General features: G+C 41.5%; 2 protein-coding genes across 3 annotated transcripts in view; one reads left to right on the forward strand and one right to left on the reverse strand.

Moving 5' to 3' along the window:
* Window positions 1-711: 711 nt before the first annotated feature.
* LINS1 (lines homolog 1) lies at window positions 712-11,872 on the reverse strand. Its single transcript, XM_084293641.1, has 7 exons — window positions 11,742-11,872; window positions 7,986-8,479; window positions 7,781-7,870; window positions 6,851-6,992; window positions 5,995-6,585; window positions 2,886-3,066; window positions 712-1,690 (listed from the first exon to the last, which is right to left on the reverse strand). Exons 2-7 carry the CDS (start codon window positions 8,388-8,390, stop codon window positions 790-792), a joined length of 2,310 nt encoding a protein of 769 aa, XP_084149767.1. The 5' UTR covers window positions 8,391-8,479; window positions 11,742-11,872; the 3' UTR covers window positions 712-789.
* Window positions 11,873-12,154: 282 nt separating this feature from the next.
* ASB7 (ankyrin repeat and SOCS box containing 7) overlaps window positions 12,155-19,297 on the forward strand; it is a 31,594-nt gene continuing 24,451 nt past the window's right edge. Inside the window, exons 1-3 of one of the 2 annotated variants that reach the window (XM_084293642.1) lie at window positions 12,155-12,192; window positions 13,110-13,204; window positions 18,496-18,594. The gene's annotated coding sequence lies outside the window, so the exon portion shown is untranslated. Of the gene's footprint in view, window positions 12,193-13,109; window positions 13,275-18,495; window positions 18,595-19,297 lie in introns of those variants that run through there. The other variant, XM_084293643.1, reaches the window with a different exon arrangement.

Here is a 19,297-nt window from a genome sequence, read left to right on the forward strand (position 1 = left end):
AGTTCTCTACTTCGTAAATATTTTCTATACTTAGATAAAACGTAATGGAAGTAAGGATTTCTTTTGGAATTTCAACAATGCAACTTCTGCATTACCTAAGTTTGATTTTTAAATGTAATGCTCCACTAAAATGTTCTATAAATAGGCAACATACCATGAAATACTGAGAAAAACTAAATACAACTTTTAGTGAGATAGTAACGCTACTGATTAGATCAGGCAAAAAGTAAATCCTAGACATTACTTGAGCACTTCAACCAAGAAAAGAGAGGCATGGATTAATGGGATTGTGCTACTACCCCTGCATGTGCATTTAGAGCAGAGCACTGATTCAGAACACACAGTATAAACTCCCCAAAACACAGTGTAAACTCCCCCTAAAACTGTCCCCAGCTACAATATTTTATTTAGCTCAATCTCTAAGCAGTTAAGTGTTGCATTAACACCTCATCGGAGCCTGTAAGTCATTAGAATGACATTCAGTATAATTGACAATACTTTAAATATTGTTGATAAGCTTTCAGATTAGTTGTTTATTATCAAACTATGGACAGCTAGCAATTAATCTTCATATACACTACAGACGTACATACCATGAATATGCCTGGGACCCTAAGGTAATGAATGGATCACGTCACTGAGCAGATTTTTTAAGGTGTTAACCAAAAACATGTTTATCCTGTTTCAGTTTAAACACACTGACAGGTGTAAAAGGCGTGAGCTTTAGAAGTCATTCATCTCATGGAAATGTTCTCTACTGTACTAGTTAGAAATCACCAGATCTTTGACTTATGCTGAATTTGTGCTTTTACTGATCTTCTCAACGTGACTCAGTAGTCTCAACAACGCAGATGGATTATATGGGAAAAGATTTCTTCTCTGCAACCTAGAAATAGCATTTTGCAGTTCTTCCAAACACTTTGTTGATTTATAAAGCATTATTTTTAGGGGAACGATGTTATCTGAAGGCTCTATACAAGCCAAACTGGATGAAGTATTACATCCCTTTTGTTTCAGAGGCAACATTTGAGACTTGAGTTTATTCTGCGTATCGTCTGTGTAGCTGCAAACAGTTTCACTTATCATTGTCTCATGCTCATTATTTAAAGGCATCTTCTCTGTGTTTACCAAACACTCTTTTCCAACTGATTCTAATTCAGAATCTTCTGAGCTGTCATAATTAACAAGGCTTTGAAGAGAACCCAGCAGAGAGGTACTATCGTTGCATAGCAATGACTTAGACTGGTTAGACTCTGCAACTTCATTATCGCCTTGCTCTGTGGTAAACACTAAGCAACTGTGAGAAGAAGTCAAAGGTATCAGAGTCTGTGGTTCTGGTTCACAAGGAGCATTTTGCAAATTCACATCACTCATGCAGCTTTGTTTTTCTTGATGTGGAGGCTTGATAGAAGAAACTGGTTGACAAGTGCCATGCTTGGTATCAAAATAGTTACAGACATTTACAAACTGATGCCAGTCTTCTCTAAGAAGTTTTAAGTACCTTACCAAGTACTCCAGAAAGCAAGTTTCTGATGAAATCAAAAAATCTAGCAGAACTGTGGAATCAAATGCAATTTTTTCTAGAAAAAATAAAAATATACAGTGAGGATTATAGCCACTTGCATGTGTAAGGCAATTCCAGCTTTCCTCTTCTTTTTGGCTTAAGTTATCAGCAGCATCACGCCGTAACCTGAAAAGTAGGTTGTGAAATGGATTAAATTCAATATAAGTTTACAGTTAAGAACAGGTATGTGCAGAAAAGTGCGTTCTTGATCCTTTTTGATGTTCTCTGACAGAGAAACTAAATGCACATACATTAGATCCAGTTGCAATTAAATGTTTCATAGTGATAGATTTCCAGGTCAATATTTTATATAAATAAAACTGTCTAAAAAATAAAATATGAGAGAAAACCACCTGCTGGAATCCCAGCAAGGTAATTTGTTTTGTTAGATGAGTTTTCTATGCAAGACAGAACTAAAACTTGTTCCCACCTACAGTATGTAATACTTTGAAAATCAATAACCCACCAGACTCAGATTTTGTCAAAAAATAAACACTAGGAAAAACAAAGTTTTGCTACTAGAGAATGAACACAGGGAGGTGGGAGATCAGACAGTTTAGAAAGTCAAAGCACTTAAAGAAGGCTTTCTTAAACTGTACTTCTCCTTAGGATGCATTCTGGGAGAAACAAGGCTACTTCTAATACATGATCTCTTATTTTAATATTTTTGTAAACCTGAACACAGATTACATTGGGAAAAGGTGGGCTTTTATTTAGGTGCCTAAAAAGAACTGTATGTATATATGATATCTCAGTATCTTCATATTAGAAGCTCGAAAGACACTTTATAAATTAGGATAATATCTTGCATGGTAACAACAATGAAGCTACTGAATGTCCCGCACAAATTTATAAAGAACAGGTTTTTGCTATTAGCAATTGCAGTATTTACCAAGTAGCTAGAATTAACATGGGTCCAAACATGAGAGCACTACCTTGCCAGACGTCCCTAAATTCCTGAAGCTTAATTACAATATCACGTTCTTCAGAAACTCAGTGTTGAAAGAAAAGTCTTGCCTTTTATCTATATCTAACCACTATTTAGATTGTGAAGTCAATTATTCTCAATTGCAGTTCTAAGCGCTAAAGTATTTAATAGGAATTAGTTGCACAACTCCCCCACTTCAATCCAAAAGCCACTTAATTAAATTATCCAAAAAGTTAGCAGCTCTCACACCATACATTACTACATAGTCCTGAGTTTACTATTAAAAATATTTCTCCTTTATAGAAAACTAATCAATGGAAATGTTATGTATTTTACAGTAACCTCATTAAATCATTATTATTCATAGGTCTAATAAATAAAATATGTACTAACCTATCAAATTTTAAGTAACTGAGTAATAAAGCTTTAGCAGCTTCCCACATATCATCATCTTGCTCGATGAAAACCAAGGAGAGCCATTCACAGTGATGTACAACTGGGTGGGATTGTGGGGAACACTTCATATGACTCCTCCAGAATGTCAACAGTTGGGACATGGAACTCTGAAAGACGTCTGGAAAATAATTTAAAAAAACATGATTTTTATTGACTTTGTTACTAAACACCATAAAAACTCTTGCATATAACAAGGTGAATTCTCTTGCACCTGAGCTTACAGACTAATGAACAAAGTTCACTTCCACAGATTTGCATGCACCACAAAGCCTACAAAATTTTGATAAACCTGTACAGCTGGGATTTATATTTTCCTTTAACTCCCTGATTAGGCAGCTTCATGGGTATACCACAAACTAAAGAAAGGTGAATTGTAATCGAGTCAATTCCATAGATGGAACAATCCAACATGAGCACTTTCTTCCCTCATGAAAGAACAATGCAGTTTTAATGTTTTAATAGGGCTGAAGCTCAAACCCATACTCCGTGCAAGTTCCACTGCATAGAAATTTGCTGCAGTGATTTACAGTTGATGGAAATAATTTGTTATCTCTACAATAAAAGCAGTAAGCTTGTAGCACCACCATAGTCAAAACAATTTTTTTTAAATAAATTCTTCATGGGTGAGGCACATTTTCAAGTATATATGGACTTGGAATAAAGGTACATTCATGAGATGGTACTTCCAGCCAGGATTTTGCACTAAATTCATTGAACTTTCTAAACTAATGTAAGCAGTGTTTTTCCTGCAAGTCTTCATTTTTCCTTTCCTTCTGCACTTCTGAATGGGAAAATCACCTCAAAATTAATGTCATTTTAGTGCAGTAGCTTACTCATAAACATACCTTTGTATTCCTACAACTGAGACAGACTCCCTCTCCCTTAGGAGAAGAAACCTCTTCAATGCTAACAACAAACTATAAAAAGATTCTTTATGTCTGAACTTAGGTACCAGTTTTTCATGTAATGCAGCATATTCAACATTTAGAAAACCAAAGAAAAGCAACACATCTTTACCCCAAAGGTATTCCTCAACTAAGAACTCTAATGCTACTGGACGTACACCATGGCTTAAAGAGCACAGCTGCAACATTTATGTAACAGTGATTACTGCTTTTGGAAGATTTCCTGCAACATGGGAATCAATTTTACTTACAAAACCATCATTACATATTTTTCCTTAATATTTGACTTTAAAATTTGCTTTTTCTCTTAGAAAAAAAAAATAAGAACAGCAAATTATCTTGGCTATTTGTTACTATTCAGACTGAAATTCTTCCATATAAATCAAAGCTATCTGGAAATTACTCTCAAAATTGACATGAATTAAAGTTAAGCCACTATAATTCATATTAATAAAAAAAAAAAAGATAGGATCAACCAGCTTCCCGGAAGGGAAGTTAGCATATTAAAGCACTTTGGTGCTTGTTTTAACCACTTCATTTAACACCACTCAAATAGAAGCACCGTTCCTTTCAACTTGAAATTCCTCATGACAGCTGTGGTATTTGAATCTAATTAAACAACTCATTTTTGTGGAATGAATCTGGAAAAGAAACATTTTTTTCTTTGAGACAGAATTATCCACAGAGACATCTAAAACAGATTCAGCCTACATTTATTCTATTCACTTGTTCTTAAACAGTCTCAGAACTTTTTCTGGAGGTGGACTTTAAGCAAGATATTCTCTGCAAATACTTAAAAATCCTAACAATACAACTGGCATCACAAACACGACATCTTCCAAAAATATGGAAAAAGTGCCAGAAGTTCTCTTGCAAAATTCTGGAGCTCTTTTGCACAGATGAATTAGGACTTTTTACATTTCTACATTCTGTAGCAAACAAAATAAAATAACATTTACATCTTGAGCTGTTAAAGTTCCTCAATAAATGCAAAATGCTGTAAAAAAATCTATCCTTCTATAAATAGATTAAATAGTTTTGAATTTTGCCACGTCAACAGTTGACTGACAATAAGGAACACCCATTCTCACTTGAATTTGGCTACAGTTTCAGAACCACCTGTCCATTTTTGCTGTGAAGTCTGTACTCCAGGGACAGCAAGCTGCTTTGATCACAGGATTTGCACATCCACGTTCACATGTAGCTTCACAAGATGTGCACCATGTGCCTCTGAGAGGCAAAAAGGCGAGTGGAAAGCCGGGATTCCAGGAGCGTTTCCCAGGCAAGAAGTCTCACCCCACCACTCCCTTAGAGCATACAAAGCGACTACTCCCCGGTGAGATGCAGCACCGCGTCCTCTCCTGTCAGGAACGCAAATTACACAGCATTCCTCCGCCATCCCACTGTCTGCCTTGTGGCGTAGTCCTAGCGCAAGAGACTGATCTGCTCTTCTACTAATCTAATTCATCTATTCAGTGGAACAAACACACTCTAGCTGAGCAGGTATGAAAAGTATGCCTAGCACCTACTAATTCAAAGGACTAGACCTGTAAGTCAGAGTGAAGAATACCGCCAGCATACGCTGCCAGCTCCCATAATTTCCCTATCTTCTACTTTACAGCTTCATTATTTTTACTTTTGCTACCACTGCTGTTTTCTGCCCCATTACATTATTTGTCTGACAGCAATGCCAGTACCTTCAACCAAGTTAAGTGCAGGTCTAGCTCCATGTTAGAAATCAGGAGAGTTGCCTGTCCTTGCTTTCAGTTCTCCATCCCGTACAGAGTAGATGCTTGTGCTATGGGCTCTCTTCTCTTCCACCTGGAGAAGAGCCTGGTGTTCTCAAGCTGGCTGAACTATTTCAAATATTAACGTATGTTCTTAACAGGAAAAGCTTTCAATCCCAAACACAGCTGTTGCAACCTCCCCATATTCCAGGGCTAAGGATAGGATAAAACATAAAGAACCAACTTAGGCAGAACACAGAGACAGTTCTGGCAAGTTTTCTGTATGTTTTTTTCCTTCCTCCCTTCTATCACTACTAATTCAGATTAATTTATTTACAGTCTTAATTTAAAAATTTAAAATTTTAAAGCTTTAAAAGTACTGCCACTTACTGAATGAAAACAAGAGATTGTTACCTTTGATTTCAGCTTCTGTAGCAGAGTTCTGAAACTTGAACTCCAATGCTTTAAGCACAACCAGACTTATGGCTCTGAGAACAGTTTGGTCAGAACCACTTTGAGTGTTATCCCCAGGCAGAGCTTCACTACTTCCAAAGTAGCTGGCCTTTTCACCAAGTGGGATTTGATCAAGCCAAGTCAAATTCACAATTTGCAGAACAGCATTACTCAGAGCAAGCATGTCCTCATAGAAATATGGGTTTTGTAAGGACTGTGATCCACTTACAGTATCTTCTCCAGATTTACAAAGGACACATTTTTTAAGGAGCATAATGAACTTCTTCTTGATGAAATAGTGAGTTGATGAGCTAATGACGTTCAGGACATAAGAAACTTTCAGAAACAATACTCTCTGGCATTTTAGTGGTAACTGCAATTCAGTTCTGGAAGCCAGAAGTGCTTCAAGCAGATCTGTAAAACTTATCAAATTATTTGCAGTTTCAGAATAAGGTGAAGTATAGAGATGACTGTCAAAATGATGGAGCAGAATGGAATTATAAAATCCTTCAAGTACATCATCAAGAGGAGACAACAACTTCTTCAAAATACCTATAGCAACAAGAAGAATGTTAGAGTTGGTTTTCCAGGATAACAGCCAGCTAAATCATCATATAAGCAGAAAACAAGTGATTGTGACTACTCAATCTTTAAGCATGTTAAACCCACTACATTTTTAATTGCACTTTCTCCCCCTCTTCGCAGCAAAGAAAAATAGGTGTTGTACAGACAAGCTGCTCTAGATGAGATTACAAGTAATATTCCTCCCCCTAGTGGGCACTCGTGTATTGATACTATCCTGAAATTGCTACGGTACCTGCTTTGGGTAAAGTTTCATCTTTCAATATGTCTTTGATAATAGCTGTAAGAGTCCACAGACATTCTGCTACCTGGGTACACATAGGGAATTCCAAAAGAGTCTTCAAACTATGTCTGAGCCAGGTGACATTCAATGCATTCTATGGAAATGAGATAAAAAAGCATGTATGTTCTACAGTTGCTATACAAATTAAATTAAAACATTATACAATGATTCAAATTTGTAATTAAATGTAATTAATAAGATGCAAACTAAGACATAGAAAAATCACAGGTAAAAATAATACATCCATCTAGTGCCTTTTACATATGTAGACCTGTGTTTATAAATATGAAGTCACGCATGCAATAGCAATTAGCTCTATTTTCAAGAAAGGGAAAACCAAACCTCAGTGTTATGTAACCTGTCCCAAATCAGATAATACTGTGGACAGACCATATCTGAATTCATAATTCCCAGTCTCAGTGAACTCCGCAAGATACTACAAATGCGTTTCTGAGAGAAATACATGTATTCAGGTATGATACTATGGAGGATATAATATTTACCCATCAAATATACAGTAGGAAAACAACAACAACAACAACAACAAATCATTGGAATATTAAACAAGAAAATATAGAAATGCATTCGATTAACTTTCAATAGGTTGTTACTTATTTTCACTTACTGCATCATGCAACAAACCTCAACTAACTCTACACATATTGATGGTGTAGTTTATTGTTTTTTGGAAATACCTGTATTGCAAGCTTAAAGAGAGTACTTCTTGTGACTTAGCAATATTTTATGCTAAAGTTGTTTCATGAAATTCCAGATTTTTCTGTGTCTTCTGCAAATCAGTTTGCTCTAGAGTAAATGGAACAACTTGAAGGGATGTATTCACAAAGTCATTTTTTAAGCTGTGAGAAGTTATATGACACTCACCTCTTCCTTCAGCTGGAAATACACAAGAGATGCTAAACTTTTTGAAGCCATGTGTGATAATAGCCGATCACAGCTACTGAGCAAACAAATCTGCAGATGTAAAAAAAAAAAACAACAAAACAAAACAAAACACAAAAAACACATTAAGTAATATTCCTTTTTCCCCCCTTCTGCAAAGATCTTTCAGAAGTTTATAAAAGCTTACCAGTTTCGAACTGATTTTTGGCTCCTTCAGAAGAACGATGAGGATTTCACAGTACTTCTGTCTTGTACTGAATTCAATTTCCTCGGACACTGCTTTATGAACCAGCATTTTGATCAAGGTTAACTGAAGCAGCATCACGTCTCGTGGACAGGATGAGAAGTTCATGCTTGCTAAGTCATGTGATACATCATCTGCTGTAGGCCCAACAGTGTCTGACATAGCGTCCTGATGGCTCCTAATACCACCCTCAGTAGATGGTAAATGCATTCGATCACACAATTCATCTCCTTCTGGTGACTGTTCAATACAGAGAGTAAGAAAAGAGGCATAATAACAGTTTTCCTTTGCTAATGGAATGCCTGCCAGTATGTCCTTGTACATCTGCTGTAGCAAAGACATCTTCATTATGAGAACATTCAATATTTTTGGGAAAGTCGTATGTCTTCACTGATTATTTCTGATCACTGCAAATCAGCTTTGAAGTTATTTTCATCCTGTAAGAGAAATTGACACATTATTAGATGCTTCTCTTCTAAGTTACCTAGAAATAAATATTTTACTATTACTGAACTTAATGGGTAGCCATAAAGAAACTTCTGAAAGATATGAGAACTTCAGTCAAATCCTTCTACCTTTACATTGCTAGATTTACCAAAACCTCACTTCCTTTGTGACAGATCGCTCCAAGAACAGGCATGAAGTTTCAGCTGAGCTTTTTCACCTGAACCAGCAATGCTTATTTCTCCACTAAGGCTGGACAGAACATCTATCAAAAAATACATAAACCAAAGCACAAGTCTTCTATTCTGTTGCACATAGGCTCAAGGCAAGCAGTGTGAATATACACCAGGGGAGATCCAAGCTCCTAATTTCATAAGGAGGACCACAGAATTCATTTACCTCTAGATGTGCAGAATTCTTATTCTGAGCACATAAATCTTGTAACCCAAACCTGGCTCTTAGATAATGCAAAGGATAAACTCTTCTGGTTGATCCTGTGACCAGAAGACTGGTCTCAAGGGCACAGTGGCTGAAAAGTTCAAAACAAAAATTTACTTAAAGTGTAAAAGGCCTTGGGAGCCAATAAAAGTATTTAACCACACTCAGAAAATATTTTTTTTTTAAATCTTTATCACAAAGTCAATGGAACATTTCTTAAAATCACTACACTGGAACATTCAGTACAGCTTTAAAAGAAAGGCTATTAAGAATTCAAATCCCTCTTCAAAGCATGTGCAGCTAAGCATCTGCAAATTTCTAGTCATTATGCAAGCAAGGCAGGTATCAGATCTCCCCAGAAAACAAAACAGATATACTTAAGAACACCAGGGTTTCTTTTTCATTTATATTGAGAGTGATATTAGTCTGTATCAGTTTTAACATGTTATCTAAGCAGAGCCCCTTTAATAAAAGAAACTCATTACCTTTTATCTACTGTGAATTTAGGAGAGGGATTTATTTTCTTTATTGGAATTTGCTTTTGGGACTCCCTCTCTAAATCTGGCACAGTCAGCCAGGTAGGCTGCTGGAAGCCACCTGTCTCTAGTTGGCTTTTGCTTAAATGTTATGCTTCCCGCGTCTCACCAGTGGAAGAAAACAGCTCGGCCTCTTAACTGATAAAGATTGGAAATATCTTCCCATCTATGTTTTCAGTTATACCACCAATTATCATCACACCAAAAATAAGTTACTGGTTTTTAGGAGAATATTAGAAAACATTGAAACTACAAAATTCAGTATTCTAAGGGTGATTAATTTTCTAAGTTCTAATCTTTGTAGGTTTTTAGAATTACTAAACATTGACAATTACACTTTGCTTTGTACAAAGCGATTCTGATCTTTTTTTTTTATAATACAGCTGAAGTACGCATTGAGGAAATGACTTCCCAAAGCTACAAAGTAGTGGTGGTAGACCAGGACATGCCACCCAGTCTGCTAACTACTGCCACAAGCGGCAGTCTTTTCTTTGCTGTAAATTCAAACCTAAAATTTGAAAATCACCAGATGCCTGCACTGCAGGGAGTCATCTGCAGTTCCCTCTGGTGGGGTATTTTGGAAGAGATATTCAGCAACGGCTGTCCGGACAGCTCCAAAGTGTCCCTCACCTCATCCACAGCAGACCTAAGAACCCTTTCCCCACCCCTTTCCCATATTCCACATTTTAGATTTTAAAAGCAGATTTTGTGCTTCATACAAACTCCTTCATCTGCAGAATCTACTTGGAATTCTACTCAAGATAAAAATTTATGGCGTGAAACCTCATAAAATTTCTTCAGAAACCACTCTGAATATTTTATATAGCTATTGTTCCCATCTTTGAGTTTTATTTCTTCCTAAACGAACATCTAATAAAGTAAAATTATCTCAACACATTTACTTCTGTGTCCAAAATCAACCCGAATTATCATCCTTCATGGTAAATGAACAGATCTTTCGTGCACAAATTCATAAAATACTGCAAGGCTGTTAAAGGCGAGAGGGACTTAGAACTTTGCTAGGACGTGCACTGTGAAATTTTACCTTCGCCACATGATATTGGCTGTCCTTTCCTTGATCCTACCGTAACATCAATATGAAAACCATTCATTTGCAGAGCACTTTACAAAAACATCTGAAGTATGCCTCGCTCACACAACACAACAGTTCATGAATAGGAGTCATTAAAAGAAATGCTATGCGAGGGGGTTATTTTGCAGAAAATTACTTTAAAGAGGGAGAAAACGTCAGAGAGTGACTAGATTTGGTTCTGACATAGAAAGCACGGTGTGAGCTCAACGCTGAAGAGCAAAGAGCCATCGTAGCCATAAAAAAATGAGAAATTCCAACCCTTAATTGTATTATTTATTCCTGTTATTTAGACAGCATCTAAAAACCAATTAAGATAAGGCCCCACAGTGCCAGTCTCTTGCATAAACATTAGGAAATGCTTCTAAAGACCTCCTGTATAGACAAATCAGGCAACAGACAAGAAAGCTATAGAGAAAAAAAAAAAAACCACTTTGCTATCTATTATTTTAATGACTTCAGCTAGGCTTTGAAATCTTAAAGCCGTGCGGAGCTGCAAGCAGGGGAACGACAGGAGCAGCGTGATGGGAACTGCGCTGAAGCACCAGAGATGAAAGCCCCGACGGCTGCTGAAGCCTGCACGGTTTAAGGCCCTTCAAAACCCAAAACGAGCAAAGTTTAAGTGGTTGGAAATGCCGCCAGCGTGCCCTAAAAGAGAGTGATCAAATATGCGTGTTTCTCCGGGGAGGGATGGCTGATTTAGCACAAAACCACAGAAAATATCGATGTGGCGGGACTACTCCATGCGTCACGTTTTACCTGTTACATACGCTATACGTTAATTGTGTAAATATCAACTGAAACCGACAGGCGGTGACTTTTGGGCACCCCCTCAACGCTGGACCACCACAACCCCCTCCAAATAATAAAATTTCCTCACAGAGGCCGCCAACGGCCGCTGCCCCCCCCAGCCCTCCCCCCCCACCTCACCCCCCACCTCACCCCCCTCAGCCCCTCACCAAGCCCCGCCCCCAAATCCCCGCCCACCCCATAAGCCCCGCCCCCCTCGCTCCTCTCCCTCCCCCCTCCCCTCCCGGAAGCCCGCGGCCCCGCTTAGTCACCCCCAGGCCGCCCCGCGCACGGGGGTTCCCGCCCCGCCCCGCTGCCAGGCAACCGTTGCCAGGCAACCACCGCGACTCACCCCCTCCCCAAACACCCGGACGGGTCGCGGCAAGGCCCAAACCTCCTCACCCAAACCGCGCGAACGTCCGCGGCCGCCCCCCTTGCTCTTGTCGCAAAGCCCTCCCCCCTCCCCCCCCTCCCTCCCGCGGCCGCCTTTACGGCAAGGGGAGGGGAGCGGGGGAGGAGGGAGAGAGAGGGGGGGAAAAAAGGGGGCGGAGCCGCCGTCAGCCGAACAACCAATCAAACGCGGCGGGCGGGGGCGGGCCCAGCGCGGCGCCTTCTGATTGGCGGAGCCGGGGGTCAGTCCCAGCCCGCTGACCCCGGCGCGCAGTGGCCCCGCTCCGCTCGGCCCCCGCCCGCGGCCGGCCCCGGCCCCGGCCCCGCCGCCTCCCCCCGGCCCCCCCCCAGCCCCGCCGCTCCCCCCCCCTCCCCCTCCCCCCTCCCCTCTCCTCCCCCCTCTCCCCTCAGCGCCGCCGCCTCACGGAGCTCGCCGGGTGCCCGCCTCGGCGGCGGCAGGCAGGTAACGGCCGCGGGCGGCGTCCCGGCCGCCCCCCTTCTTGCCTCTTCTCTCTTCTCCCCCCCCCTCAGCCTCGGCCCGGGCCTTTTCGGCCTCCCCCGGGCCGTGTGGGGGCGCCGCTGCCTCAGGGAGGGGGGGGGGCGGCGGGGCCTGCGCTGCTCCGCTGAGCCCCGGGGGGGCCGGGCAGCACCGTCAGGGCCCTGTGGTTATGGGGGGAGGGGGCAGGGTGCTGGGAACCCCCCCCAGTTCCTGAGGACCCCCCCGTCTTGTCTCCGGGACCCTCTTCCCCGAACCCCTCTTTCCGGAGACACCTTGTCCCCGATCCCCCCTTTCCTGAGGACCCCCCCCCTTATTGGGGATCCCCCCCTCCAGGATCCCCCGAGTACCCCTTTTCCCAGATCTCCCCCTCTCAGGGACCCCATTCCCGGATCGCTCCCCCCCCACAAATACCCGTTCTTTCCCGGGGACCCCCTCTTCCCAGGGGCTCCCCCTCCCGGGTCTACCCCCTTTTCCAGGACCCCCCTTTTCCAGGGACTCCCCCCTTCCCAAGCACCCCCCTTCCCGGGGACCCCCCCTTCCCAACACCCCTTAACCAGACCCCCCTCTCCTTCCCCACAACCCCCCTTCCCAAACACCCCACTCCCAGATATCCCCCCCGGACGCCACCCCCCTCAGACCCTTTCCACCAGCATCTTCCTGCCCCCGACCCTGCCGGGCACTTGGGGTCCCGCAGCACCCCCCCCCGGTGTCCCCACTCAGTGCCCTTCCTTCTCCCCACGCTGCTGTCCCGACCCCGGTAACGCACCCATTCCTTCCTAATCCTCGCAGCCTCTTCCTGTTTCAACCTGGTGTCGGCTTGGTCTCGGTCTCTCTCCTGTCATTGCCTGGCTCAGGTCGACTTTTATTTATTTCTTTTTTAGGTTTAAGCTGCCTTAAAGGAAAAATAAGTATCGTGACTCCAAAGAGCAAAATAAGACAGAAGAGAGAAAACGGCGCGCAAAAAATCCCCAGAAAGGTGATAATTCATGTAGACTTCTCAGAATTGTCCGAGACACACGGTTTGCCTGGGTTTGGGGCCTCTCGTTGTAAGTGTTTTTCCACGGATCTGAATAGGTAGCATTAAATGCCTTTGTTCTCTCAAAACCTGCTTGCTATTGAGCTTCAGAAGTTTGAAAGCTCCGAGGCCCGTTTGAAGCACTCTTCCTCTTTTCTTTTTGTAAGTTTGTCATTTTCTAAATTTAACCTGCAAATGATATTTTGATCTTGAGTTGCTGCTTAACGTTTTTTGGGTCTCTTCATCTCAGGAGCGTCATTTTTAAACGACTTCGCTCTGGATAGTGAAAAGGGTCGGCTCTTTCAGTCTGTTCACTAACTTACCTGACTTGTTTCTGCTCTGATTCTAAAATCGTTACTGGAGCAGGTCATGGTAATTGCATTTGGTTGGTTCAGTTGTACCGAAGTTTTGCGTGGGTCAGGCTTTTTTTTTGTATTTTAACTGAGTTGCGAAAATCGCCGCGCGTTTAATTGGATGGCGTTTGTTTACGAGTACCTTGTGGGCTGAGATCACAGGAGAAGATAATTCTGTTAGATGCTGAAGGAAAAAAAAATGAAAGGAGTCATCAAAAACTGAGCCCTGCTGGTAAGAGGAGGACGGTTGGGGTTCAGAGCGAGAACAGTTCCTAGGGAGAAGTGCTTGTTTTACATGGCAAGGAGATAAAGAGATGATCTCTAGAAGGAAAGAGCGTTGGGGGGGGCTTGATGATAGCAGTCAGCCTTTTTCTGTGTCCTGCTGTTGCTGTGCTCCAAATAATGGCGTTTCTGCCTGTTCCTTTAATGCCAAGTCTGTATTGACTCCATCCTAATCCGTTTCAGAAGTAGATGAGGTTGTGTTATTTTGGCAAATATCCTCAGTGTGGTCCCACCGGTCTTTGTCGTGTTGTCAGAGACGTCGTTGACTGCACCAGAATGTTTTTGCGTTGTCAGCAATAAATTATTTCTCAGCGTTAGTTGCAGGGGGAAAAAGCCGTACCTGTGGCTTTGGTCAGGGGTGGATCTGTATTCTGGTGTGTGCGTCCTCGTCGTGTGTTGAGGAGTAGCTGTTAGCAGATTAAATAGAAAATTCCTCAGTACCTCAAGTTCTGAGATATTTGCTGAAAGTAGTAAAGAAATTATCTGTGTCATTTTGCTAGAATGCTGCAAAGTCATATACATATTGCTGGGACACGTGGACGTGCCCGGTGTGATTGCAGGAGGGGCTTTTATGCTAATTGGTGGGACAGACACGCATTAATATGAACTTTGCAGTGCAGTTATGGCACACCTGCTTTGTAAAGTTGCATTGTCCTAACAACCTCTTTGCAGCCCATCCCGTGGGTCTAACGTGGGCCTTGCGTTAACGTCGCTTCTCCAGCAGAACATCTTGGTGCTGATAAACCGTGAGATCTTTGGGGACTGTGTCTGTGATTTGTGAAGCTCCTTCCGAACATGGAATGGCAATGCAGTGAAGTGTGATCCAGATGTAGAGGCTGGAACTGGATTCACAGGAATCGGGGAATTAGCTTCTGGCAGAAATTTACATGTGGTCAAAACAAGATTCAGAGATAAATGGTGTGCTGAAGCCCTCCTGTCATGCTCTGGAAGGAATGCAGCACGTTGCAAGTATAGCTGTCCCCTTAGAAACACACATCCAGCGTGCTGTTTGTTTGTTTTTTAATTATCTTCAGGCTATATATCTACTTTGTTTTTGGTTTTCCTTAATGTGAATTCTCTACCCTTAAAGGAAATGGGTAGACTGAGAGGCTGTTTTCAGTTGTTCCAGCATTTCCTTCCAGAATGATACCATTGCAGTGAAATACAGTTGCTTTATCTGCTGAAGTCATCCAGAGAATCCTGTCCAGTTTGATTCTTTTAGGCCATATTAAAAAGAAATGCAGAGACTTGAATGAAGCAAACTCTGCTCATCAGCTGTCTTATTAGGACTGAGTGATAGCTTTGGTGAGGTTTGAACTAGTTATTTTTTCCTCCTGCTTTTGTCATTCCATGAAAAGTTGGTGTTTGGATACTTTAATGACAGCAAATCATGTTAAAATTTTTAAGTCTTATGCATTAACACTTGCTATGAATTGTTACTGAGTTTAAGGCTAACTTTTCATTTCACTCATACTGTTTGAAACTTGTTAAAAGTTAGAAGAGGGATTGTGTTTTATGCTGGTACAGGAGGATTGCAAAGCATGCTGCAGGCCACGAGCTCCTGCAGTTGGTCAGTGCAGATTTGAGGGAGGAGAGTTACAGCTGTGTGAATCTGATGCAGCATTCCCTACTGAAAAAGCTCTGCAAGGCCTTGCTTCAGCACTGACAGTGGGCTCCTTGGTTTGGGGGGAGTCACAGCATGTTCTTCATGAGGTTCTGCTTGTGGTTAAGGTTGCCAATGTATCGGGAGGGAATCCTCAGGATGGTTAAAGCTGACACAGTGCCAGTGCTTTCTGAAGGTGATGTCTCCTCTGTTGCTCTCCTGTTTGCAGACTGAAGTTACTTGAGCTGGCTGATTTCACTAGTTCTCCACCAGGCCCAAAAGCCAGACCTCAGCCTCTCCGTGAAACGGATAATAGTTGGTAAAATGACACCTCTAAACTTCAATTTCAGTCACCTGCAGAATGTGCCAGCCCAGCAGCTGCTTGTTAGTGTCTAACAGCACCACGTGGTACATAACCTCCTGAAGTCGATGGAGCGCTTTTAGATCAGCTCTCTTGGTTCAGCTGAACGTGTCCCAGCTACAAGATGGCATTACTGGTGCCCTCATGAGAACCCTGTAACTCTTAATGACCACTTAGGAAGTGTGAAGGCTTCTTTTCTTTGAAGCAGCAGTAGTTCTGTGATGGTTGGGAAGATTCGTGCACTATTAACTCATTGCTTCCAGCACTACGCATGCGTGGCTCGGTGATTTTCATCTCAGTCACTTGGATACCTCGCTTGATGTCTGTCTGGGATGTAGCATAGAGCAGCTTGCAGGAAATATATTCAGGACCATCAGGCTCTGTGAAATTCTGATATTTCACATGTTATTTGCAAACTTTGTGATTGCGATAGAACACAAATAACATTGTTTGCCTTACTCACTCTGTAGAGCTCCTGAAATAGGAAGCCGAGCGACATAGGAAGATGATGGTTGCGTTTAGTCTCTTCGTCAAACACATTGTCCGTTTCTGAAATGCCATTTGAGTGAGAACACATTTAGCTTGTTTGAGTTTTGAAATGGGTGGGAGAATAATGAATGCTAATGTGATTATCCTTACTCCACCGGGCTTTCTTTTCTTTGGTTGGTTGGTTTAAATATCGTGGAAGACTTCAGATACAACCAGGACCTACACTGACTAGTTCTGTGCTGGATATTAAGTGTCATGCGTAGTGATACACTTTCCTGGTTGTATACAGTTAGGTTGGTGCCAGTAAGTGTAATCCTTGCTCTGCTGTTGGATGTGTAACTTCAGGGCTCAGGGATAAAGCCTGTTAGGCTCTTTGAATGAACAAAACACTGTCCTCTAAGGTCTCATCTTTAGTACCAGCCTTGAATCTTCTTTAAAGTGCATGCGCAGATACACTGGAATTCATTTTCCACGTAACGTTTGCAATGACTTGAATGAAATAACACATTAATGTAGAAAAGTCTGGGATATCTATTGATAAATAGTCCCGTTGTCAAAGAAAATGATGATGTTTGTCTTATTTTCTTTAGTTAGTGTGCAACTTCTACTACAATTATTAGTATTTTAAGCAAACTTTGTCAAGTTGAGTAAGTGAGCTTTACTTTCACTAAATATAACTTCTTTTTATTAAAGTTACAGATCTTACTCTTGCCATATGCAGCTAATTTTCCTTTGGGGGGAAAAAAGCTTGTTACTTTTTTAGTGGAGCAATCTGTTACCTTGTCTGTAGTCTGTGAAGTCAGTGCAATTCTAATTTGCATCAGCTAATAAAAAATGTGTGGGTTTTTAAGTGAAAATCATGCAAAAAAAATAAAAAATAAAAAAAAGGTGAACTAACGACTGATCAACTATGCAAAAACAAGGCTAGAAATGTGATCAAATTAGGTCATGGCAGTGCAATTTTGTGCAGGGCTGTGAGCATATCTGCAAGCCCTGTGTGTTTTATCTTGGGAAGCGAGTCTCTAGGAAAACGTGCATAAGGGGATGAAGAGAGCTTTTCTCCATCCTCTTTTTCTGAGCTACCATCAGGAAAGCAAGATTTCATGTTGCGTTAAGTGACAAGTTTTAAGCTAAAAGCTACACGGTTCTTAAATTGGTCTGATGCAACAGACAGAACTCGCAGTTTGTGTGATCTGCTACACAGTGCAGTAATTATTGCTTTTATTACTTGTGGTATCGCAGCGCATAAACATGATGAGGGGTCCTTCCCAAACAGCTCACAGCCAGAGTGAAAAAAAAGGCCAGAAAGAGAGAGGAGTACAATGAATTAATGAAATAATATCAGTCACTCAAGGCTCTCAATGGGGCCATGAAGAGTGGTTAGATGTTGGGACTGACGCTGGTAGCTGCAGATGGCAAGGAAGGAGAATAAGATGGGCTGGTTTGAAGAAAGGAAATGGGTAGGGATGGTAACTGGTGTTCAGTAAACCTGGATATGAAAAGGAAAGGTTTGATGTGTGAAGAAAAGGGTGAAGATTTTGGGGCTGAAGGTATTGCTTGCACTGTGAAGGTGTTTACCTGTCCGTGAGCCTGGCTGCTTGTGTGAGGGAGAGCAGAGCGACCTGCTGGTGCTACAGAAGTCCAGCTGAAGGACGAGGAAAGAAGCGCTCTGTCTTGTCAGCTTTTGTTCTTGGGATAGAGAAACCTAGGTGGGATAGGGATAAAGAAACAGACGTGGGCTGGGAGGAACTGAGTGGATCATGAAGGTTTTTCCTGGAATCTGGCTCCCATGGGAAGTGTTGAGCAGTCAGGCAGAAATATCTACTGTAACCTTTGCATTCATCCTTGTTCCATGGCAGGACAGATACATGAAATGGTTAGAGCAGGGCTTAGACATTTCTTCAAGGGGTACTCCAGAGAGGAAGCGCATCTCTAGTTTCTCTTGTCTCCTGTAAATTAATCTCTGTAGCCTTCTCCTCATCTGGCAGAAGGAAACTCTCCCCAACCCAGTCTCTGGAGGACTGTCTGATAATGAAGGAAAACATACTTGGGGACTTTTTTTGCCATGAGGGTATTAAAATGTAGCATTCTAGTGCAGATCCAGGGTAAAAGTAGGTAAACCTCTTACTTTTTGACCCTAACAAGAAATATCATTCTTTTTAAGGGGTAGCAGGTTGTTTGACACACATGGGCACACAAGATTATGAATAGTGAAGACAATGAAGAGTGGGACATCCATCAAAGACTGACAACCCCTCGTAAGGTAATTCAGGAACACATTGAATTTATCCTTTTGTGCTTGCAAAATCAGTTAAACTGTTGTTATTGTCCTTTATTTTCATGCCACTTTACAATCATTATACCAAGAATGTATAGGTACATTTTTTCGTACTTACTCATTTTAATTTTGTACTTGCATGAAGAAAGCCAGTATGTAGCAATCCAAATGCATAATACGTTCTGAATGAGATTGATTATAGTTACAAAACATTTCATATTTAAAGTGCCAATTGGCTAATGAATTCCAGTAGTCCCCCTCTCCTTCTCCAAAAATTGATGCCGTAAATGGAGATTTATAAACAGGATTTCTAAATGATCCGTGGAGTGGAAATTAACCTATTTTCAAAGCTGGTGTGTCTAGAACTATCCTGAAACCTTCAATGTTGCAGTTAAGTATTCTTGTCATTTGAATTTCATTGCTTGCCATAGGGGTGAGATAGAAGAGTAGATATTTACAGAAACTACGCAAGTGATAAAAGGAGCTGCTTATGCCTGACTTTGTCTTCAGCTTTGTATGTTTTAGTACTTACGTACTTTAGTACTAGCTAATTTGAATAAGCTCTGCTAGTCACATGCAACATATGGGGCCAGTGCCAACTTTTTGTAATGCTGCATTACAAATGTACCCACCAGCTGAGAAGTGTGATATAAAGAGCTTTGCTTTTTCTTAACCAACTGTCTTTGTA

This window comes from Netta rufina, assembly GCF_964035555.1.
Source record: "Netta rufina genome assembly, chromosome: 11".
NCBI classification, from domain to species: Eukaryota; Metazoa; Chordata; class Aves; order Anseriformes; family Anatidae; genus Netta; species Netta rufina.